At 47.2% G+C, this 25,401-nt stretch overlaps 1 protein-coding gene across 1 annotated transcript in view; it reads right to left on the bottom strand.

Annotated features, from left to right (window-relative positions):
* The window catches only part of TOM1L1 (target of myb1 like 1 membrane trafficking protein), a 209,624-nt gene that overhangs the window by 12,772 nt on the left and 171,451 nt on the right, over positions 1-25,401 (bottom strand). The window contains exon 14 of the mRNA XM_073684180.1: positions 24,403-24,481. Coding sequence (XP_073540281.1) covers positions 24,403-24,481 — 79 coding nt within the window. The remainder of the gene's footprint in view (positions 1-24,402; positions 24,482-25,401) is intronic.

Here is a 25,401-nt window from a genome sequence, read left to right as displayed (position 1 = left end):
TCTAACAGTCTGTTCAGTAGGACTATCAGCTGTGTATCCACTAGTGTTGAGCGAGCACTAAAATGCTCGGGTGCTCGAAGCTCGGGCCGAGCTTGCCGTGATACTCGGGTGCTCGACCCGAGCAACGAGCCCAATGTTAGTCTATGGGAGACTCGAGCATTTTTGCGGTGGCACCCCCGGCAGTCTTTTAAAAGCCTAACAAGTGCCCAAAACGATAGTGACAGTGCTCAAATGACATGGGGACAGCATGGGGATCGCCCCAGGAAGAATTTCTGACCCCCAGGTCACTGCTGTCAACAACGTGGTCAGAGGTATTAAGCCACTTTTACAGGCTCACAATAAAACGTTCAAAAATGAAAGTGAAACTTTTTTCCTGTGAAATATGTTAAGGAACATCCTTTCCAGGGTAAAGACTTGTGTATAAGTTAAAATAAATGACCAAAAACAAAAATACTCCTCCACACCTTCGGCTATGTTCACAAGTAGCATTTTTTATGCGTTTTTGCACTTTTGTATTGCTTTCAACTATGACAAATGCATTCGCCGTGAAATGTCATTTTAACATTTTACAACCTTATCTGGCCATGTGCTGTGTGACACATGCATAAAGTGCTGAAAAGACAAGGGAACAGCATGGGGAAGACCCCTGGAAGCATCTCTGACTCCCAGGTCACTGTCTAAAAGTGTGCCCATCATAAGTGATCCTTACCGCATCAGAAGATGCAGACTTGCAACTATCCCCATGCAAGTTCTAGTCCCAGGGCAGTGTTCAATTGTACCTCCCCCATTCCTTGCAATACAAGCTCAAGTATGCAGCCTGCCACCCACCCACCCCCCAGGCTGCAATACCATACTGCTTGCTTGCTTGAACTTGAAATTGGGCCTTTTAGGCATGTGGAGGCGGAATCTGGCCACCACGCCATGGCTGTGTTGGCGGCCTGGAATCCATACTCAGTCCCCAGCCGCCCGGCGGCCGGGTGTCCATACTCGGTCCCCAGCCGCCCCGCGGCCGGGTGTCCACGCACGGTCCCCAGCCGCCTGGGGGCAGCCGGGTGTCCATAAACGGTCCCCAGCCGCCCCTATTTCTCCTTGGAACATCCCCCCCACACACTTTTCTTAGCCCGGCCTGCTTTAGGCAGCATTGGAAGAGCCCACCAGAGAACCAGACTCCTCCGGTGGGCCCTGACTTCTCCATCGGTGGAGTTGAGAGTGCCAAGGTGAGGAGCATGATGATGATGACAGAAGTTAGCATCTGCTATGTTTTCTTTTGATGCAAGTAAAAGTGTGCAGCCTGCCACCCACCCACCCCCAGACTGCAATTCCATACTGCTAGCTTGCACTTGAAATGGGGCCTTTTAGTTTGGAGGAGGCCGAAGCTGGCCACTACCTCATGGCTGCTTCGGCAGCGAGGTATCCATACTCAGTCCCCAGCCGCCCATATTTGTCCTGGTGTGCCTTATACATAAGATTAAGCGCGTATACCAAAACATTACCTGTGCCCTCCCCAGTGCATTTAGTGGGAAGGAGAGCCTATTCCGCTGCAGTGTGTGCATACCAAACCCCTGTTCATGGTACATGCGAAGATGCCTCCCACCTTGCACCTGTCGTTGCAGACTTGCAACTATCCCCATTCAAGTCCTTGTCCCAGGGCAGTGTTTAATTGTACCTCTCCCATTCCTTGCAATGCAAGCGCAAGTATGCAGCCTGCCACCCACCCACCCCCAGGCTGCAATACCATACTGCTTGCTTGCTTGCACTTTAAATTGGGCCTTTTAGGCATGTGGAGGCGGAATCTGGCCACCACGCCATGGCTGTGTCGGCGGCCTGGTATCCATACTCAGTCCCCAGCCGCCTGGTGGCCGGGTGTCCCCGCTTGCTCCCCAGCCTCCAGGGGGTGGCCGGGTGTCCATACTCGGTCCCCAGCCACCCCTATTTGTCCCGGTAACCTTTCCCACACTTTTCTTAGCCTGGCCTGCTTTAGGGCAGCATTGGCCGAGCCCACCGGACTATCAGACTCCTCCGGTGGGCCCTGGCTTCTCCATCAGGGGAGTTGAGAGTGCCAAGGTGAGGAGCATGATGAGGATGATAGAAGTTAGCATCTGCTTTGTTTTGTTGTAATGCAAGAGCATGTATGTAGTAGCGGCTAGGCCTGAGGTGGTCAGCGTTTTGGCGCATATCCTACCTCCTCCGAGGATTGCTGGATGTTTTCCTGCTACTATCCAAGTTCTATGACTCCCGTTAAAACAAAGCTTCAGGTGATAAATGATGGATGAGGTAGTGGCAAAGGAGAAAGAGCAGGAGGAACAGGGACCATTCACATCAATATCAGGCCAGTCAACCAGATATGTCTTGTAGGATATGTTTCTGTAACAAAAGGAGCGTTTCGGCTACACAGTTATAGGGCATACAGTGAGTGCAATGCCTACCAAAAATTTGGAGCCACTCCAATGCCCCTTGGAAATGACATGGAGGTCAGAAGGCGTTAACTAAACCTTTTTTCCCATTTATAGCAACTGGGTCTCCCGTGCACTGTTGGCCTAAGCAGTGAATGGAAGGCTTTCCAAAAATTATGAGGAACTGCAATGCCCCTTACAAGAGCCATGTGTGGCACCCCAGGGGTCTGGTCACCACAGTAATAGAGATATTACGTCAGAGAGCAAGTGGGAGGTTTCCTGGTCAGGATCCCTTAAACATGCAACATCCTCCTGCCCCAATCCTGGGAGGGGAGAATTCTGCCCTTATAAACTGGATCTGGGGCGGGGTTGAGTGAGTCAGAGAACAGTCAGAGTCAGAGTGAGAGCAAGGGAAAGTAACAGCAAGGAGCTCTGTAGGAGCTAGGAGCTAAAGACCAGGGGCTGGAAGCTGAGCAGAGCTCGCCCTGGCAGAGGACAATAGGAACCGGACACAGGAGTCCAAAGCTGTGAGGACTTATATATCCAGCAGCAGAAACCAGCCAGCAGGGGATTTCAGGTCCTCTGGCCATAGAAGCCCGGAGGCTCAGTCACAAGCAAGGGACCAGCACCGCCGTCGTGGAGCGAAGGCTAACAGAAGGCCCCAAGTCACCAGCCATACGGGTGAGCACTACACGGTACACTCAGGGACGTGGGCTACTTCTACCCGCTTACAGCAAGGTAGCCAGGAAGAGTGCAGACAGGCGGGGAGGCCTACAACTCCACCTGGCCAGGGGAACTCCTGCTTGCTCACAGACTGACCAGGCCTCGTATGCTAGCCAGTACTTCCGGGAGGGTCTACCTTATAATCATCAGTAAAGACCCTGAACTGCACTGCAAAGACTCTGAGTCATTCCTGCTGCGCTCGTGCACCATCACCCCCATCATCCACACTCACTGCCCTGAGGCTATACTCCTCCCGAGGGGAGTTATCCCATTCTATGCTGCGCACACAACACCAGCCTCAGCGGTCTGCCTCGCAGCGGTGGTACTCCCTGACCGCAATCCACGGGTGGCGCAGTCGGACAATTAACCTCAAAACCTAAGAAAGACTGCCACTGGTTTGACCAGCCTGAGCCACGGGACCGGGTCACCGCCACGGAGACTACAGACCTCAGAGACCCGGCAACGGGAATCCCACACACGTGTACACACGGCCCAGGGGGCGCGTCACATGCAGTACAGCATATTACAAACATAAGTCCTATTATTGGGGAGTGGGTGTCCCATGGTATTTGCATATGCTTTCCAAGCAAAAGCTGCCAAAAATTAGGACGGATCAACTTGCAATGCCCCTTACAAGAGCCATGCAATACAGCATATTACAAACATAAGTCCCATTATTGGGGAGTGGGTGTCCCATAGTATTTGCTTATACTTTCCAAGCAAAAGCTGCCAAAAATTAGGATGGAGCAACTTGCAATGCCCCTTACAAGAGCCATGCAGTACAGCATATTACAAACATAAGTCCCATTATTGGGGAGAGGGTGTCCCATAGTATTTGCTTATGCTTTCCCAGCAAAAGCTGCCAAAAATTAGGACGGAGCAACTTGCAATGCCCCTTACAAGAGCCATGCAGTACAGCATATTACAAACATAAGTCCCATTATTGGGGAGTGGGTGTCCCATAGTATTTGCTTATGCTTTCCCAGCAAAAGCTGCCAAAAATTAGGACGGAGCAACTTGCAATGCCCCTTACAAGAGCCATGCAATACAGCATATTACAAACATAAGTCCCATTATTGGGGAGTGGGTGTCCCATAGTATTTGCTTACGCTTTCCCAGCAAAAGCTGCCAAAAATTAGGACGGAGCAACTTGCAATATCCCTTACAAGAACCATGCAGTACAGCATATTACAAATATAATTCCCATTATTGGGGAGTGGGTGTCCCATGGTATTTGCTTATGCTTTCTCAGCAAAAGCTGCCAAAAATTAGGACGGAGCAACTTGCAATGCCCCTTACAAGAGCCATGCAGTACAGCATATTACAAACATAAGTCCCATTATTGGGGAGTGGGTGTCCCATAGTATTTGCTTATGCTTTCCCAGCAAAAGCTGCCAAAAATTAGGACGGAGCAACTTGCAATGCCCCTTACAAGAGCCATGCAGTACAGCATATTACAAACACAAGTCCCATTATTGGGGAGTGGGTGTCCCATAGTATTTGCTTATGCTTTCCCAGCAAAAACTGACAAAAATTAGGACGGAGCAACTTGCAATGCCCCTTACAAGAGCCATGCAGTACAGCATATTACAAACATAAGTCCCATTATTGGGGAGTGGGTGTCCCATAGTATTTGCTTATGCTTTCCCAGCAAAAGCTGCCAAAAATTAGGACGGAGCAACTTGCAATGCCCCTTACAAGAGCCATGCAGTACAGCATATTACAAACATAAGTCCCATTATTGGGGAGTGGGTGTCCCATAGTATTTGCTTATGCTTTCCCAGCAAAAGCTGCCAAAAATTAGGACAGAGCAACTTGCAATGCCCCTTAAAAGAGCCATGCAGTACAGCATATTACAAACATAAGTCCCATTATTGGGGAGTGGGTGTCCCATAGTATTTGCTTATGCTTTCCCAGCAAAAGCTGCCAAAAATTAGGACGGAGCAACTTGCAATGCCCCTTACAAGAGCCATGCAGTACAGCATATTACAAACATAAGTCCCATTATTGAGGAGTGGGTGTCCCATAGTATTTGCTTATGCTTTCCCAGCAAAAGCTGCCAAAAATAAGGACGGAGGAACTTGCAATGCCCCTTACAAGAGCCATGCAATACAGCATATTACAAACATAAGTCCCATTATTGGGGAGTGGGTGTCCCATAGTATTTGCTTATGCTTTCCAAGCAAAAACTGACAAAAATTAGGACGGAGCAACTTGCAATGCCCCTTACAAGAGCCATGCAGTACAGCATATTACAAACATAAGTCCCATTATTGGGGAGTGGGTGTCCCATAGTATTTGCTTATGCTTTCCCAGCAAAAGCTGCCAAAAATTAGGACGGATCAACTTGCAATGCCCCTTACAAGAGCCATGCAGTACAGCATATTACAAACATAAGTCCCATTATTGGGGAGTGGGTGTCCCATAGTATTTGCTTATGCTTTCCCAGCAAAAGCTGCCAAAAATTAGGACGGAGCAACTTGCAATGCCCCTTAAAAGAGCCATGCAGTACAGCATATTACAAACATAAGTCCCATTATTGAGGAGTGGGTGTCCCATAGTATTTGCTTATGCTTTCCCAGCAAAAGCTGCCAAAAATTAGGACGGAGCAACTTGCAATGCCCCTTACAAGAGCCATGCAGTACAGCATATTACAAACATAAGTCCCATTATTGAGGAGTGGGTGTCCCATAGTATTTGCTTATGCTTTCCCAGCAAAAGCTGCCAAAAATAAGGACGGAGGAACTTGCAATGCCCCTTACAAGAGCCATGCAATACAGCATATTACAAACATAAGTCCCATTATTGGGGAGTGGGTGTCCCATAGTATTTGCTTATGCTTTCCAAGCAAAAGCTGCCAAAAATTAGGACGGAGCAACTTGCAATGCCCCTTACAAGAGCCATGCAGTACAGCATATTACAAACATAAGTCCCATTATTGGGGAGAGGGTGTCCCATAGTATTTGCTTATGCTTTCCCAGCAAAAGCTGCCAAAAATTAGGACGGAGCAACTTGCAATGCCCCTTACAAGAGCCATGCAGTACAGTATATTACAAACATAAGTCCCATTGTTGGGGAGTGGGTGTCCCATAGTATTTGCTTATGCCTTGCAAGCAAAAGCTGCCAAAAATAAGGACGGAGGAACTTGCAATGCTGGCACCCTGGTGGTATAGTGGTGGTGGAGGCTGAGGATAAGGAGAAGAAGATTAAACAGCCGAAACGAGGAAGCGTATACCCATGTGTGGGTGTGAAGCGGTGCATGTGAATACACCTCCCGAAATAACACAGTGGATTTGACTTTATGTTACTCTGCTGTCATTTGGTGGTGATGAGAAGTCTGGCCCAATCCAGCCCTTGTTCATTTTGATAAGGGTCAGCTTGTCAGCATTGTCAGTTGACAGGCGAGTGCGCTTATCAGTTATAATTCCCCCAGCGGCACTAAAAACACGCTCCGATAACACGCTAGCGGCAGGGCAGGCCAGGACCTCCAAGGCGTACAGAGCGAGTTCATTCCAAGTGTCCAGCTTGGATGCCCAATAATTAAAAGGCACAGAGGAATCACGGAGGACGCTGGTACGATCGGCAAGGTACTCCCTCACCATCTTTTGAAACTTTCCACTCCTTGTGAGAGTACCCTGCGCCTCAGGGCCTGTAAGCTGGGCGGGTGTCAGAAAACTGTCCCAGAACATTGACAGTGTTCCCCTGCCTCTGCTGGATTGGAGTTGCATCTCTCTCGCCTGTAAGCCTTGGTTGGGCAACGAACTGTGACCTCTGCCGCTAGCGTGTTCAGATGGGAATTTTTTTAAGAGTTTTGCAGCAAGGGTCTTCTGGTATTGCCCCATTTTTGTAGACCTCTCCACCTCAGGAATAAGAGAGTGAAAGTTCTCCTTGTAGCGGGGGTCTACAAGTGTCACCAACCAGTAATGACTGTCACCCAACATTTTGACAACGCGAGGGTCACGGTTAAGGCAGCGTAACATAAAGTCAGCCATGCGTGCCAGACTGGTAACGGGCAAGATTTCCGTGTCCTCACCAAGATGACGACTGACCATGCTCTCCTCCTCCTCTTCCTCCTCCCCCGTCCTCAGGCCACCCACGCTGAACCGACGGTATGACACTTGTACAGGTACTACCGTCTACAACGCATGATAGCAGCTCCTGTTCATCCTCCTCCTCCTCCTCCTCTCCCTCATTGTCCCCCAACGCACGTTGGGATGAGATGAGGCTGGGCTGTGTGTAATCGCCCGCTACGGCTTCTTGATCCATCTCATCATACTCTGGCTGCAATGCCTTCTCTTTAATTCTCTGCAGAGAGCGTTGCAAAAGACAGACAAGTGGAATGCTGACGCTAATGATGGCGTCATCGCCACTCACCATCTTGGTGGCCTCCTCAAAGTTTGTCAGGATGGTACATATGTCAGACATCCAGGTCCACTCCTGAGGTCTTATGTGTGGAGTCTGACCTGAATATCGACGGCCTTGTTGCAGCTGGCACTCCACAACTGCTCTCTTCTGCTCACAAATCCTTTGCAACATGTGGAGGGTAGAGTTCCAACGTGTGGGGACATCACACACCAGTCGGTGTGCCGGAAGCTGGAAAAGCTGCTGCAACACAGCAAGGGTGGCGGAAGCTGTAGCCGACTTGCGAAAATGAGCTGACAGGCGGCGTACTTTCACGAGCAGATCTGGCAACTTGGGGTACGATTTAAGAAACCGCTGAACCACGAGGTTAAGCACATGAGCCAGGCATGGTACGTGTGTGATCTCACCTCGCCTCAGAGCCGCCACCAGGTTACGGCCATTGTCACACACGACCATGCCGGGATGTAGGTTCAGCGGTCTCAGCCACAGATCTGCCTGCTCTTTCACAGCTGTCCACAACTCACAAGCAGTGTGAGGTTTATCACCTAAGCTTATGAGTTTCAGCACAGCCTGTTGCCGCTTGGCGGAGGCAGTACTGCAATGCTTCCAGCTTGTAACTGATGTGGTGATATCTGAGATGGAGGCTGAACATGAGGAGGAGGAGGAGGAGGAGGATGCGCAGGAGCTGTACACTGTGGGGGCAACTCTGACTGACATAGGGCCCGCAATCCTCGGTGTGGGGAGGATGTGTTCCGTCCCAAGGTCCGACTGGGTCCCGGCTTCCATTATGTTTACCCAGTGTGCCGTCAGAGAGATGTACCATCCCTGGCCACAAGCACTTGTCCACGTGTCCGTTGTCAGGTGGACTCTCCCAGTAACTGCATTGTTGAGGGCACGGCAGATGTTTTGGGACACGTGCTTGTGTAGTGCGGGGATGGCACACCGGGCAAAATAGTGTTGGCTGGGGACCGAGTGACGGCCACCGCCATAAGATTGCGGAAGGATTCCGTCTCCACCAGCCTAAAAGGCAGCATTTCCAATGCAAGCAGTCGTGAAATGTGCGAATTTAGGACTGTGGCCAGTGGGGCGTTAGCTGCGAATTTCCGCTTTCGTTCAAAGGTCTGGGATATGGACAATTGAACGCTGCCGTGGGATGTGGACGTTGATGCTGTTTCTTGAGAAACTGCCATAACAAGTGAAGACTGAGAGGAGGGGGCATCTTTACATGCAGTATGGACAGGGGATTGCCTTGCACACAAAACAGGGGGTTCTATTGCACGCACAACAGTGGAAGAAGCAGTGGTGACACCCGCTGACACTGGTCGTGGACCCTGGGTTTCGCCCCACAAAGTCGGGTGCTTTGCTGCCATGTGCCTGATCATGCTGGTGGTGGTCAGGCTGGTAGTTTTGTCACCCCTGCTAATGCTGGCATGGCAGTTGGAACATATGGCCTTTTTAGGGTTATCAGCAGAGTCTTTAAAAAAATTCCAGACTCTGGAAGACCTACCGCTTGTACTGGCAAAGTCCCTCGTGTTGGTGTTACGGGGAACGGTTGCCTGCCTTCTGTCTGCGGCCACCACACTGCTTCTTCCTGCCTGTTGGGGTACTCTGCCTCCCTCCCCCTGTGTGCTGCGGGCCTCACTCTGCATGTCCTCCTTCCACGTTGGGTCAGTTACTAGATCATCCACCACTTCCTCCTCTTCCACTTGCGCACCACGATCCTCCTCCTCACTTCCTGGCAATTGTGTCTCGTCATCGTCCACCTCTTGTGACAGATTGCCAACGTCGACTTCCTGTGGCCGTGGCTGTTCAAATATTTGGGCATCGCAACATGGGATTTCCTCTTCCACCACTTCAAGAGTATCAGGCGAGGGGCCCAAATATGGAAATGGACCAGTGAACAGCTCTTCAGAGTGTCCAAGTGTGGGATCACTTGCTGTCTGACGACACTCGGCATGGTGGGAGGAAGGAGCATCAGGGTGAGGAGGAGTATGCGGTCGAGACTCACGGCTACTAAGGGTTGACCGTGTGGAAGACAGACCGGAGGTGGTGGTGCCCAGGTAACTGGAAGTATTATTTGCTATCCAATTAATAACCTGTTCACACTGATCAGTTCTCAATACAGGTGTTGTTCTGTGCTTCCCTAGTAATTCAGTCAAGAAGTGGGAGCGAGAAGATGTGGCTGTTGGTTGTGGCACATTTTCACCTTGGCCACGGCCCCGTCCTCTGCACGAACCATCACCAGAACGTCCACTTCCACGTCCCTTGCCACGTGCCTTGCCCATTGTAAATGAAGTAAAATAGCTTACACTTGCACTATCAATGGAAAAAGGGTAATAAAGAGTAGATTAGAACCATGGCAGAGGAAAACCACAGTTATTGTTTACTGGGGTATACCACACTTTTTTAAATAGAGATATTTGCGGCTGAACAGTGAGCGACACACTCAAACTGCTTTTTTTTTTAGATACCAAAGGCCCAAAACTGGATAGTACAGCGATTTGACCAGTGGAACTGCGAAACCACACTGGGATGTCGGGCCTACACAAGACTATTTTCAACAGATATATTTTTGTGTCACAACAGTCAGGAGACACTACTGTTTTTCTTTAAGGAAAAAACTACCAAAAGCTGAATAATAGAGATTTTTTACAGTGGGATGGCAAAACCACAGTTATTGTTTACTGGGGTATACCACACTTTTTTAAATAGAGATATTTGCGGCTGAACAGTGAGCGACACACTCAAACTGCTTTTTTTTTAGATACCAAAGGCCCAAAACTGGATAGTACAGCGATTTTACCCGTGGAACTGCGAAACCACACTGGGATGTCGGGCCTACACAAGACTATTTTCAACAGATATATTTTTGTGTCACAACAGTCAGGAGACGCTACTGTTTTTCTTTATGGAAAAAACTACCAAAAGCTGAATAATAGAGATTTTTTACCGTGGGATGGCAAAACCACAGTTATTGTTTACTGGGGTATACCACACTTTTTTAAATAGAGATATTTGCGGCTGAACAGTGAGCGACACACTCAAACTGCTTTTTTTTTAGATACCAAAGGCCCAAAACTGGATAGTACAGCGATTTGACCCGTGGAACTGCAAAACCACACTGGGATGTCGGGCCTACACAAGACTATTTTCAACAGATATTTTTGTGTCACAACAGTCAGGAGACACTACTGTTTTTCTTTACGGAAAAAACTACCAAAAGCTGAATAATAGAGATTTTTTACCGTGGGATGGCAAAACCACAGTTATTGTTTACTGGGGTATACCACACTTTTTTAAATAGAGATATTTGCGGCTGAACAGTGAGCGACACACTCAAACTGCTTTTTTTTTAGATACCAAAGGCCCAAAACTGGATAGTACAGCAATTTGACCCGTGGAACTGCGAAACCACACTGGGATGTCGGGCCTACACAAGACTATTTTCAACAGATATATTTTTGTGTCACAACAGTCAGGAGACACTACTGTTTTTCTTTACGGAAAAAACTACCAAAAGCTGAATAATAGAGATTTTTTACCGTGGGATGGCAAAACCACAGTTATTGTTTACTGGGGTATACCACACTTTTTTAAATAGAGATATTTGCGGCTGAACAGTGAGCGACACACTCAAACTGTTTTTTTTTTTTAGATACAAATGGCCCAAAATGGATAATACAGAGGTTTGAACTGTGGAAGTGCAAAACAACACTTCTGTTTCTCTAGCCTACACCAGACTATTTTCAACAGTTATATTTGTGTCTGAAAAATCGGAGACATGCTTTTTTTTTTTTGGGGGGGGGGGGGCACACCAAAAGGTTAATAAGACGGGTATTTGTACAGTGTGAAGGAGGAAAAAAAAAGGAGGATTTAGATGAAAAAAAAAGGATTTTTCCTGGCCCCCGACACCTGGTGCTAAGTCCAGCAATTTCAGCCACAGGAGCACACAGGACTGTAATGCAGCGTTTGCTGGTATAACCACTGTGTCTCCTATACAGCCTGCCTGCCTGGTATCTGGGATGGATATTAGTCCTGAAAAGGACTGTTTGTTTTTTCTGGCAGCCTTTACAGACCCTACACTAACTATTTCGCAGTTTATATCTCTCCCTAAATCAGCAGCGCTGTCCCTACACTGTCTAATCCGGAGCGACTGTGTCCAAGATGGCAGCGCCCCGTTTTAAATACTCGAGGTGACGCTGTGCGGCCAGCCAATCACTGTAATGCCCACAACCAACATGGCTGCAGCATTACAGTGACTGGCTGGCAATCCCTGCATGTTCATTGGCTCTGTAAAGAGCGCCAAACATGCAGGGCGGAGACCCGAGCTCCCGCCCGAGTAACCCGGAAATGCTCGGTGTTCGCCGAACATCCCAAGTAGCGTGATGATCGGGCGAGTACCGAGCAGTGTCGAGCATGTTCGCTCAACACTAGTATCCACTTGACTTCTGCACAACACAACTGATGGTCCCAACCCCATTTATAAGGCAAGAAATCCCTCTTATTAAACCTGACAGGGCACACCTGTGAAGTGAAAACCATTTCCGGTGACTACCTCTTGAAGCTCATCAAGAGAATGTCAAGAGTGTGAAACGCAGTCATCAAAGCAAAAGGTGGCTACTTTGAAGAACCTAGAATATAAGACATATTTTCAGTTGTTTCACACTGTTTTGTTAAGTATATAATTCCACATGTGTTAATTCATAGTTTTGATGCCTTCAGTGTGAATGTACAATTTTCACAGTCATGAAAATACAGAAAAATCTTTAAATGAGAAGGTGTGTCCAAACTCTTGGTCTGTACTGTATATATATATAGATATATATCTATATAGATATATATATCTATATCTATATATATATATATATATATATATATATATATATATATATAGATATAGATATATATATACGTGCAGCTTTTATTGCTTTCCACAGATTGCGTAGTTCCAAAACAAAATCTCAAAATCTTAAACATAAATCCCTAGCTTTGTCCAGGCCTGTGCGTTTAATCATGATCACATATATGTCAGTGCGGGTTCACCCAATGAGATTACAGTCCTTTCTCCCAGAGCAGACTTCATACACAGAGGAGGCACGGTATGCCCTTCAGCCCGAGCTCCAGCAGCTTTCAGTGCCAAACAGGAGTGTTCATCTCCAGACACAGTTCACACTGAACAGGCTACAGCTTCCACATGGTTCCCTGCAGCTCTCACAAACAGGCTGTTTAGCGCAGTCTCCATTCAGAGAGAAACCCAGGCATGTCTCTCTCTCAGCTACAGTTCACATTTTGGCTGTTCGCTCACCAACAGCACATTGGACTCTGCTTCATCTAGCAGACTGCCACTCCCTCAGGAGACTGCCAGGCAATGAATCTACTTCCTGCTTCTTAGAGAAACACTGCAGGTGCTTCTAATCAAACACTGCAGAGCTGGAATTTAACCCTGTCCTTACCAGCTATGCTACAATATATACAGCGGGTGAAATAAGTATTGAAAATGTCACCAATTTTTTGAGTAAATATATTTCTAACGGTGTTCTTGAGATGAAATTCTCACCAGATGTTGGTAACAACCCATCCAATCGACGCAGGCAAAGAAATCAATATATAACAAGCTATCTGGGTAACCACCAGATTAATCAAAATTCTTAAGCAAGATAGTTAAAATATAACATTTATTATATATATATTAAAATTTTTCCTTCAAGTAAAAAAAGCCAAATGAAGGAAAAATTTTAATAGATATCTAATAAATGTTATATTTTAACTATCTTGCTTAAGAAAAAAGGCAAAGAAATCAAACCATAGAAGTCCATAAAATAAGTTACCGTATTTTTCGGACTATAAGACGCACCGGACCATAAGACGCACCTAGGTTTTAGAGGAGGAAAATAAAAAAATAAAAATTTAAGCAAAAAATGTGGTCATGATGCACTTTTAAGGGGGAGGGGGTCTTGTGCTGACACTGGTATAGGGGTAATGTCCCCCAATTCTGACAATATCCCCCATCCTGGTATATATGCCGCCCCCCTTCCTTTTATATGTGGTCCCCATCCCCATCCTGGTATGCCTGGCATCCCTCCATCCTGGTATGCATGGCACCCCTCATACCTATCCTGATATGCATGGCTCCCTCATCTTTATCCTGGTATGCATGGCACCCCTCATCCCCAATCCTGTTATGCATGGCACCCATCATCCCTGTCCTGGTATGCATGGCACCCCTCATCCCTGTCCTGGTATGCATGGCACCCCTCATCCCTGTCCTGGTATGCATGGTACCCCTAATCCCTGTCCTGGTATGCATGGCACCCCTCATCCCTGTCCTGGTATGCATCGCACCCCTCATCCCTGTCCTGGTATGCATGGCACCCCTAATCCCTATCCTGGTATGCATGGCACCCCTAATCCCTGTCTGGTATGCATGGCACCCCTAATCCCTGTCCTAGTATGCATGGTCCCCCTAATCCCCATCAGGCTGCACATAAAAAAAAAATAAACACTCATACTCACCTTTCTTCTCTCCTCCAGCGCTGCGTCCGGTCTGCCTGCACTGATCTCTCCATATGAGCCGCGCATGACGTCACTGCCATGCGCGGCTCACATGGAAAGATCAGCTGCCAGAAGTCACTGCTCCCCACGCCGGGTCTGTGTGCGCGGGGAGCAGTGACTTCACTCTCCTTCATAGCCGGAACACAGTGTAGCCGCGCTGCGGCTGCTGCCGGCAATCTCCTGTGCCCGCTCATTAAAGGGCATGAATATTCACCCCCTCCCCACGCCCATAGGCGTGGAGAGAAGTTGAATATTCATGCCATTTAACAGCGGGCACAGGAGATAGCCGGCAGCAGCCGCAGCGCGGCTACACTGTGTTCCGGCTATGAAGGAGAGTGAAGTCACTGCTCCCCGCGCACACAGACCCGGCGTGGGGAGCAGTGACTTCTGGCAGCTGATCTCTCCATGTGAGCCGCGCATGGCAGTGACGTCATGCGCGGCTCACATGGAGAGATCAGTGCAGGCAGACCGGACGCAGCGCTGGAGGAGAGAAGAAAGGTGAGTATGAGTGTTTATTTTTTTTTAATGTGCAGCCTGATGGGGATTAGGGGGACCATGCATACTGCTGCCTCCTGTGCCCCGCTCCTCCACCGATACCGCTCCCCCCACACCCCACATAAATATACACCCATTATACACCCATATACAACATTCGGACTATAAGACGCACCCCCCATTTTCCTCCAAAATTTTGGAGGAAAAAAGTGCGTCTTATGGTCCGAAAAATACGGTATGTGTAATAATGAGAAATGACATAGGGAAAAAGTATTGAACACGTGAAGCAAGAGTGGTGCAAAAAGCCATAGAAAGTCATGACTGGTGTTGAGCGAATTTGTTCGGCATTTTAAATTCGGGTTCGTGTTCGGGGTTTCGGCTTGTTCGTGCCAAAAAATCGGCTCCACCCACAAACATCCCTGATTTGCCACTCTGTCACTTAGACATCTGACAGCGTGGCAATTCAGGGATGTTCGTGAGCGGAGCCGAATTTTTGCTGCGAACAAGCCGGAACCCCGAACACGAACACGAATTTGAAATCCCGAACAAATTTGCTCAACACTAGTCGTGACATCAACTGAAATCTATAAGTAATAAGAAAGCAATCCTGCCACTTAGTGAAAAATAATATCAGCTGGTTCAGCTGATGGCCTATTAAAAGGTGTCTCACTACCAGGGTGCCACACAAGAAACATCTCATGATGGGTAAAAATAGTGAGCGGTCTCAAGACCTTCGCAAACTTATTGTTGCAAAACATACTGATGGCATTGACAGAAGAGTTTCTAAGCTACGGAACGGTTCTATTGAGCACTGTTGTAGCCATAATCTGGAAGTGAAAAGAACATAATTTCACCACGACCAGGTGCTTCACAAAAGATTTCAGACAGAGGAGTGAAAAGAATTATCAGAGTAGTTGTCCAAGAGCTAACGACCACCTGTCGAGAGCTACAGAAAGACCAGGAATCAGCAGATACAAATGTTTCAAAGAAAACAGTAATGCACTCAACCTCCATGGCCTGTATGTGTCTCGCCCAGGGGGATATGGGGGAAACTCGGTACCCGGGCCTTTACCTCCTTGGGATGTCGCGGCTGTCGGCTCCTGGGCCCGTCCTCTGGGTCACTCTTTAAAAGGGGTTTCAGTGTTTTTGTTAACAGTTTGTCTCGTGACGCCACCTGTGGTTTCTGGTAATAGTTACCAGCGCTTCGGCAGACCTCCGGGGGTGATGGGATGGCAGCTGGGATGTTTCTGCTCCCCACAGGCGTAGGGGGCCCCCGGGGCAGAGTTGATAGATGGGATGCAGGTGAGAGATGGCCCGGTCGGGTCAGGGGGAATGACGGACACACACACAGGGGATTTGTTTCAGTACCCTTACTGGTGTAACGGCAGGTATGGTCCAGTGTACTTGCTAGGAAGGGTGCACTTCAGGACTCTCCCCAGTGAGCGGGTATAAGGCCTCCTGATCCGTTTCTTCCCCTCTCTAAGCTTCTGGCCCACCTGTAACTTGGCCTAGCTTCTATGTTGTGTTGCTCTCTCACCTGACCGCTTGGTAGTAGGACTTTTCCTTGGCAACCACTATCCCTGGACGCCGGGGCCTTCGTGGTTTCTAGTCCTGTTACTGATGGTAGCTTCAGGATGACAAGGGGTCTGGAAGCCTCCTGGTATGCCGGTTGTCCCTACTGGGTGTAGAGAACCCTGTAGGCGCGGACCCGGTGTCCGGATTGTGTTTTGGGGTGAGCTTCAGACGCTCCTCTGCCCCCTTAACTCTTCTCACTCTTCTCCTTGCCTCCGGCCCTGCTCTAGGCCCCAAGGCTTCAGCATGTGCTTTAGGCCCTGGCTGGCCCTCAGCACAGCAGCTCACATGCTGCTTCTTCACTGATCTGACGTGCCAGCACACACTGCCTGCCCAACTCCACCCTCCAGTATATATATCCCTAAGAGGGCTCCCTCTGGTGGTATGAGGTGGAAGGGTGGAGGTGTCTGTGATGTAATGAGGGCCTCTTGTGGAGAAGTCCGTCCATGCACCCTTTTGGGTCCTGTGGTACTGGGGTAGCAGGGTGCCACATTCCCCCCTAGTACAACTCAGTACTCCTGGACTGAAGCATTTCTGTAAAACAGGTAATAACAACAATTATGATAACAATAGCACATAGAAGATTTTCAAACAGCTCATCAAAGTAACAGTGAGTCCCAATACCAGGTGTCAATCTCACTGGTGAAGGTGTAACATGAGCAGCATGAGGGACCCGTCTGAAAACCCTCAACGTAGGCCCTGGGCGTGGCTACAGGGCATAAGTGATCCAGGTGTTGGACCACGTTTTCGGCCACGCCAAACGGGTTTTTGTTCAGTGGTCTTTTGTTGCAGATATAAATCCAATTGAGGGCACTTTAATAAGTGCAACTATGTACAAAGGAAAGTTTTTGGCTGCTCACAGTCCTCAGCCTACAAGTCTTTATACCCTCACGGGTAACTAAATGCACACATAATTATTTTTTCAGTTCACACACATAAACAATTTTTCTGTACTGTACCCTTACGGGTAACTATTTTACAATGTGTCCACTCACTTTGGCTTAGTTGTGGTGTCCCCGCCGGGGGTATTCCTGGTGCTCGCCGACTGACCCGGCCGGGTCATCAGCCTCAAGCTGTAGGGGCATGTCCTCGTCCTCCTTAAACTCGCGATGGACTCGGAGGGCATACCACCCGCGTTCCCCATAGTGCCTGGTGTATGAGACATAGTCACCAGGGTATAAATTTCGGTCAGGGTGTCCTTGTTGTAGGTGGGACTCGACATCCCGCCTGTTTACAAAAATGTCTCGATCGAATTCTGGGTCGCGAATAAAGCCCCATCCGGCTTCTTGGTTGAACTTGACTATTAGTCCCTCCTCTCGGGGACTAGGCCGAATGGACTCATTTTGGCGTACTTGAGCTTTGGCGACCTTGTTTCTGGCCTCTAATTGCTCCGAGCGCACCCGCCGGGTGCGCCGCTCCTTTGCTAGCTACAGGAGTTCCAGCCTGCAGAATCCCTCCCTCTGCAGGGCTTGGGCCTGCGTCTCCTGAGGAAACCCCATCAGGTCCCCCCCCCCCCGGTTGTCCCACCTAAATTCTTCTCCTTCTTGGCGGGCAGCCGGGGGCGCTGGTGCAGGGACTAGAGGGAGCTGTTGCTGGTCCTCGTATTTTGCGGACCAGTCGAAAGAGGGCGCTCCGTACACCCACTCAGGTGCCGGGGCTGGCAGTTCCGGGAGGGAGCAGAGCAGGAGGTCCGCGGAGTCGGCGCCTGGGGGTGGAGGTTCCGGGCTTAGCAGCTGCTCCAGGGTGTACGTGGCTGGGGACGGATGGTGCTGTAGGAGGCCCAGGAGCAGGTCCACCCTCCAGTATATATATCCCTAACAGGGCTCCCTCTGGTGGTATGAGGTGGAAGGGTGGAGGTGTCTGTGATGTAATGAGGGCCTCTTGTGGAGAAGTCCGTCCATGCATCCTTTTGGGTCCTGTGGTACCTGTGGTAGCAGGGTGCCACATATGCACGTTCACCACTCAAGACTCCATTGCTGAACAAAAAGCATGCTCAAGCATGTTTAAATTTTTCTCAACAACATTTAGACAAGCCATTGAAATACTGGCAGAATAAAGTCTGGTCAATGGAGACCAAAATTGAACTTTTTGGATGCCATAATTCACACCATGTTTGGAGGCCAAAAGACACTGCATATCACCCCAAAAGCACCATACCAACAGTAAAGTTTGGTGATGGGAACATCATGGTGTGGGGCTATTTTTCAACATATGGCACTGGCAAACTTAATTTTACTTCATTTTACCGAGACATTCTTGATAAAAATCTGCTGCCATTTACCAGGATGATGAAGATGAAACGAGGGTGGACATTTCAGCAACACAATGATCAGAAACACACAGTCAAGAAAAGTCTCAATTGGTTTCAGAGAAAGAAAATAAAGCTTCTAGAATGGCCCAGCCAATCACCTGACCTGAATCCAACAGAAAATTTCTGGAAAGAACTAAAGCTCAGAGTTCATAGAAGGAGCCCTCAGAACCTTCAGGATTTGAAGAGTGTTTGTGTGGAAGAATGGGACAAAATCACACTTGATCAATGCATGCGACTAGTTTCTCCATACAGGAGGCGTGTCTGGAAGCTGTCATCACCAATAAAAGCTTTTGTACGAATTATTAATTAAATTTCAGTAAGCGTGTTCAATACTTTCTTCCTGTGTTATTTCTCATTATTACATATACTGTAACTTAATTTATGGACATCTATGGTTTGATTTCCTTGCCTGTGTGGATTGGATGGGTTAGTACCGACGTCTGGTGAGAATTTCATGTCAATAGCACCTTCAAAAATATATTTACTTAGAAAATTGGTGACGTGTTCAATACTTATTTCACACGCTAAATATATGTATTTATACTCTTTAACATCAAAATTGCAACACCAAGAAGATAATGAATAAATCAAGACAATGTTGTTTCCATTTTTTCATCATTTCGATACCAGTACCATGTCTATCCATCCTGTGATTTCCATAATTCCAGGACGTTCCCTCTTGGTGTTGCAATGTCAGTGTTAAGGAGTGTCTGTATATTAGTAAACATAATAATGACAAGTTTTGTTGATCCTACGAAGGCAGATGAGATCCCAGAATTATATTTCCTCCATACATTTGTAAGGGGGAAGGACGCCACCACCCCTTTAAGAAGGACTTTTCCCTGTTATTATTCCCACGTGCAGCAGTAGTTGTTCCTGTGTGAGTGTAATGTCTAATGTAATGTTGATGCTTTTATGTGTTCTCCCTGTATTGTACAGTGCAGTAGTTGCCTAGTTACAGCAGCATGGCAGAGCTGGCCAGGGGGAGGAGCGTGGCAGGGAGGAGCAGAGGCAGTGAGCTTAGAGACAGGAAGTCAGGGGGCAGTGTCCGGGCGGCCATGCCCAGGACAAGGTGTCAGAGAAGAGCTCCAGAGAAAGGGAGCTTATGTGAAGATGGGGGTGTCCCCGCAAAGAAGGAGTTGAGGCAGTGGGGGCCGTAAGCCCACGAGTGAGGACCTGCTCGTGACAGGTCAGGACCGAGGACAGGTCGAGGCAGTGGGGCCGTAAGCCCATGAGCAAGGACCAGTGATGGTGCAAATGCACTCAGAGAAGAGGCCAGTACATGAGACATCAAGGGTCCATGTGAGTACCAGAGAGTCCGGCAGCCAGAGACCTGAACCAGGGTTAGAAGGTGCGGAGATCCGAGGACAGAGACTAGGCACTAAGCAGAGTCCAGCAGCCATAGACCCAGGCCAGGGTTAGAAGGTACGGGGGAGAGAGAGAGAGTGCCGACAGCCCTCAGCAGGAGCTGAGGACCAAACAGAGGCTGTGGGAAAGGGATGTACATATATATATCAATATCCGAGTAGCACAGCGAGAGAGAACAGGGACTGTGGAAAAGGGATAGGAGCCTTATCCGAGTAGCACAGCTTCCCTAGGACAAGCGGCAACCAGGACAGAGGGTGTGCTGAAGGTGAAAGTCTGCCTGCTGTGATAAACTGAGTCTGAAGGTAGAGAAACGGCTTATTGTCCCTGCATAAGACCTAGGCCTGAGAATATCTGCTGCACCTGCCTGTACACTGCAATCTGTCAGTAAAGTTGGTTTTATTTAAAAGCACTGACTCTATCCGTTTATTCATGTGCGAGGTGCCGGGGTGCTCGCTGAAGGTTGCTCAGAAGACTCGCCCACGATTACCACACTGTGCCACCTTGTTACACATTCTCTTATCTATTGCTAGTACTGCTTAGAGAGGTGGCCATACAACTGTGTTCGTTCTACAGTTATCTCTACTGTCCCACCATAGACATGCATGGTATGCCTAGCCAAGAGTAACCTTTTGTCAGACACCTCTGTGGTGCACTAAATCCAGGGAGAAGAAATGCAGTGGGTATTTAAAGTTAGAATTCCCGATGTCATATGAAGAGTCGGGAGACTTCCATATACATTAGATGTTTGTTCTGCTCCACCAGAATCAGCAGGTACAGTCAAATGTACTCCAATATGTATGGGGTCTTTAGACTCTAGACCACCATGTCAGAGAAGAGTTACTTGAAATATAGGTGTGGGTTAGACCAAAGGTTCTCCTTTGCTGTGTCTATTCAGCTCCTGATGTCTTCTCTCAGTCTCACTTTCACACAATTTCCCCCTCTATACAGGTGTATTGTTACTTCTTACTTTTACACGCAACCTTCTCTAGTACAATGGCATGTAAAAGTTTGGGCACCCCTGGTCAGGTCACAATTACTGTTATTGTGAACAGTTAGCAAGTTGAAGATGAAATGATCTCTAAAAAGCCTAAAGTTAAAGATGACACATTTCCTTTGTATTTTAGGCAAAAATATACACTGCTCAAAAAAAAATAAAGGGAACACTTAAACAATAGAATATAACTCCAAGTAAATCAAACTTCTGTGAAATCAAACTGTCCACTTAGGAAGCAGCACTGATTGACAATCAATTTCACATTCTGTTGCGCAAATGGAATAGACAATAGATGGAAATTATTGGCAATATCAAGACACCCTCAATAAAGGAGTGTTTCTGCAGGTGGGGACCACAAACCACATCTCAGTACCAATGCTTTCTGGCGGATGTTTTGGTCACTTTTGAATGTTGGTTGTGCTTTCACACTCGTGGTAGCATGAGACAGACTCTACAACCCACAGAAGTTGCTCAGGTAGTGCAGCTCATCCAGGATGACACATCAATGCGAGCTGTGGCAAGAAGATTTGCTGTGTCTGTCATCGTAGTGTCCAGAGGCTGGAGGCGCTACCAGGAGACAGGCCAGAACACCAGGAGACGTGGAGGGGGCCGTAGGAGGGCAACAACCCAGCAGCAGGACCGCTACCTCCGCCTTTGTGCAAGGAGGAACAGGAGGAGCACTGCCAGAGCCCTGCAAAATGACCTCCAGCAAGTCACAAATGTGCATGTGTCTGCACAAACGGTTAGAAACCAACTCCAGGAGGGTGGTATGAGGGCCGACGTCCACAGATGGGGGTTGTGCTCACAGCCCAACACCGTGCCATTTGCCACAGAACGCCAGGATTGGCAAAGTTGCCACTGGCGCCCTGTGCTCTTCACAGATGAAAGCAGAGTCACACTGAGCACATGTGACAGACGTGACAGAGTCTGGAGACGCTGTGGAGAGCGATCTGCTGCCTGCAACATCCTTCAGCATGACCGGTTTGGCAGTGGGTCAGTAATGGTGTGGGGTGGCATTTCTTTGGAGGGCCGCATAGCCCTCTATGTGCTCGCCAGAGGTAGCCTGACTGCCATTAGGTACCGAGATGAGATCCTCAGACCCCTTGTGAGACCGTATGCTGTTGCAGTTGGTCCTGGGTTCCTCCTAATGCAGGACAATGCCAGACCTCATGTGGCTGGAGTGTGTCAGCAGTTCCTGCAAGATGAAGGCATTGAAGCTATGGACTGGCCCGCCCGTTCCCCAGACCTGAATCCGATTGAGCAGATTTGGGACATCATGTCTCGCTCCATCCACCAACGTCACGTTGCACCACAGACTGTCCAGGAGTTGGCGGATGCTTTAGTCCAGGTCTGGGAGGAGATCCCACAGGAGACCATCACAACCTCATCAGGAGCATGCCCAGGCATTGTAGGGAAGTCATACAGGCACGTGGAGGCCACACACAATACTGAGCCTCATTTTGACTTGTTTTAAGGACATTACATCAAAGTTGGATCAGTCTGTAGTGTGTTTTTCCACTTTAATTTTGGGGGTGACTCCAAATTCAGGCCTCCATTGGTTAATAAATTTGATTTCCATTGATGATTTTTGTGTGATTTTGCTGTCAGCACATTCAACTTTGTATAGAACAAAGTATTCAATGAGGATATTTCATTCATTCAGATCTAGGATGTGTTATTTGTGTTCCCTTTATTTTTTGAGCAGTATATATATATGTTCATCTTTTACATTTAAAAAATTACAAAAAGGAAAATTGGCATATGCAAAAGTTTGGGCACCCTGCATGGTTAGTACCTCGTAGCACTCCCTATTGAAAATATCACAGCTTGTAAACGTTTTTTGTAGCCAGCCAAGAGTCTTTCAATTCTTTGAAGGATTTTCATCCATTCTTCCTTGGAAAATTCTTCCAGTTCTGTGAGATTCCTGGTTCATCTTGCATGCATTGCTATTTTGACGTCTGCCACAGATTTTCAATGATGTTCAGATCAGGGGACTGTGAGGGCCATTGTAAAACCTTCAGCTTGCGCCTTTTGAGGTAGTCTATTGTGGATTTTGACGTGTGTTTAGGATCATTATCCATTTGTAGAAGCCATCCTCTTTACAACTTCATCTTTTTTACAGATGGTTGCATCGAAAATTTGTTGAAATTTCATTGCATTCATTCTTCCCTCTGTTCCACGTGCCATTGGCTGCAACACAACTACAAAGGATGATTGATCCACCCCCATGCTTAATAGTTGGTGCGATGTTCTTTTCCTGAAATTCTGTGCCCTTTTTTCTCCACACATACCTTTTATCATTGTGGCCAAAGAGTTCTATTTTAACCTCATTGATCCACAGGACATGTTTCCAAAATGCATCAGGCTTGTTTAGATGTTCTTTTGCATACCTCTGACGCAGAATTTTATGGGGAGGACACAGGAGAGGTTCTTTTCTGATGACTCTTCCACTAAGGTCATATTTGTTCTACTGTTCAGAGACACCTGCACAATGTACCACAACTCCAGAGTCTGCTAAATCTTTCTGAAGGTCTTTTGAAGTCAAGTGGGGATTCTGATTTGCCTCTCTAACAACCCTATGAGCAGCTCTCACTGAGATTGTGCTTGGTTTTCCAGACCTTATCTTGACCTCCAGTGTTCCTGTTAACTGCCATTTCTTAATTACATTTCGAACTCAGGAAAGGGCAACTTGAAAACACTTTGCTATCTTCTTATAGCCTTTTCCTGCTTTGTGGGCCTCCACCATTTTAATTTTCAGAGTGCTAGGCAGTTGCTTATAAGAACTTATGGATGCTGTTTCTTGGCACAAGGTTAGAGGAGGCTAGATTTTAATAAAGCTGAGAAATTTGCATCACTTGTCCTTTCCGAATGATTATAGTGAACAAGCCATAACCCTAACAGGCTAATTAAGGTCTGAAACCTTGGTCAAAGTTATGTGAGCACACAAATCTGCAAGGGTGCCCAAACTTTTGCTTTGGCCCATTTTCCTTTTTGTAATTTTTAAAATGTAAAAAAATGACAATATATAATTTTTTCCCCTAAAATACAAAGGAAATGTATCATCTATAACTTTAGACCTTTTAGAGATAATTTACTCTTCAACTTGCTTAACTGTTCATAATAACAGTAATTTTAACCAGGGGTACCCAAACATTTACATGCCACTGTATCCTTCAATAAAAAAAAAAAAAATCAGTAAATTCAGAATCTGAAGTCCCAATCTTAGTATGGAATCACCTGGTGGTCTGGAATTTGTGGGGTTCAAATGCAAAATATATTGTCATGGGCTCGTCACATTCCACATCACAACAACGATATGACCTTAAGGAGATTGTTGGGTCACAACAGACACATGATTGATCATTCAGATCAGATTAATGGGGGTCCAAAACCTGGCAACCTCAGTGATTGGGTGTTATTTGCTCAATCTGTCTGATATTGATGATCTATCCTACAGATAGTTCATCAATATGTTGTGAACCAACAACCTTGTTTAAAAATGTCAAGCGCCTTGGAAATTTTGGGAGAAATATTCCTAAATGGAAGTAAATTTGTTGATTGAACAAATATGTCTTAAAAGACGAAAAGACAATGGCCAACACCTGTGACACATTATATGTAGTAGTACGTACTCTGTCTTGGAGCTTTCAGCCAGTGGATCAAATTCTAAGAGCTCATAGTAATTTGGCAACGGTGTACTTTCATTGGTACCTGAAATATACAATGGAATATAGGTCAAACCTAAATATGGTGTAAAGACATAGAATGGTCTGTATTATTTTATCCTGACTTATCTTTGTATTAAAATGCACTTATATCTGCCAGTGACCAGAACACTTTTGCGAAGGGGCTGCCTCACATAATATATTGCCAAACCAGCCCCCTTCATTGAGACCATTGAAGTGCATGTAAAGCTCTGTTGACATCTGGTCAAAGCATAACCCTACTTATAGAGCTGGGTATTACCAGGCAGTCTTGGCATCTAGAATTATACAGGGGGTCACAATGTAGATATGCTAGACTTTTATAGCAATAATTCAATGCAAATCACTTTTTATATATACAGTATAGCTACCATGATTAAAGGAGCTCTTAGTTTTATACTAACACAGGAACACATTCCACTATTATACTAATAGAAAAGATGTCCTGTGTGGTTTGTCATTTGTAAAGAGTATTTCAATGATTATTTTTTTACTTTTAATTTTTTTTACTTTTAATCTGGAAAAGTAATGCTTTAATAGGGTTAAATATCCTATATTGCCTACTTCATGTAGAAAATAGATGAATAAGTGTCTGTACCAAGTTCTATGATCCGTTCATCATATCTTGTGTGCAGAAGGAAATGGAGTCTGCACTCTGTGTGTGCATATAACAGTTAATGGGGGTCCTAGAGTGCTTGTGAAGAAAGCAGACAGGCACAGCTCTATAAAGCGGAACACTCTGCAGTCACAGTTAGAGCGCTGTGCAGGAGCGGGGGACCTGGCACCAGGCACTTTTCTTGCCTACAGGATATATAAAGGAGAACGTACTGCAGTCACAGTGAGGGTACTGTGCAGGATCGGGGGTCCTGAAGCACTTCTGGGAAAAGCAGACAGACACTTCTCTTCCAGGCAGTGGTGGACACAGAC

This window comes from Phyllobates terribilis, unplaced genomic scaffold, assembly GCF_046119375.1.
Source record: "Phyllobates terribilis strain yellow unplaced genomic scaffold, ASM4611937v1 Scaffold_5__5_contigs__length_657084704, whole genome shotgun sequence".
Taxonomy (NCBI): domain Eukaryota; kingdom Metazoa; phylum Chordata; class Amphibia; order Anura; family Dendrobatidae; genus Phyllobates; species Phyllobates terribilis.
This window is presented reverse-complemented; position numbering and strand designations above follow the sequence as displayed.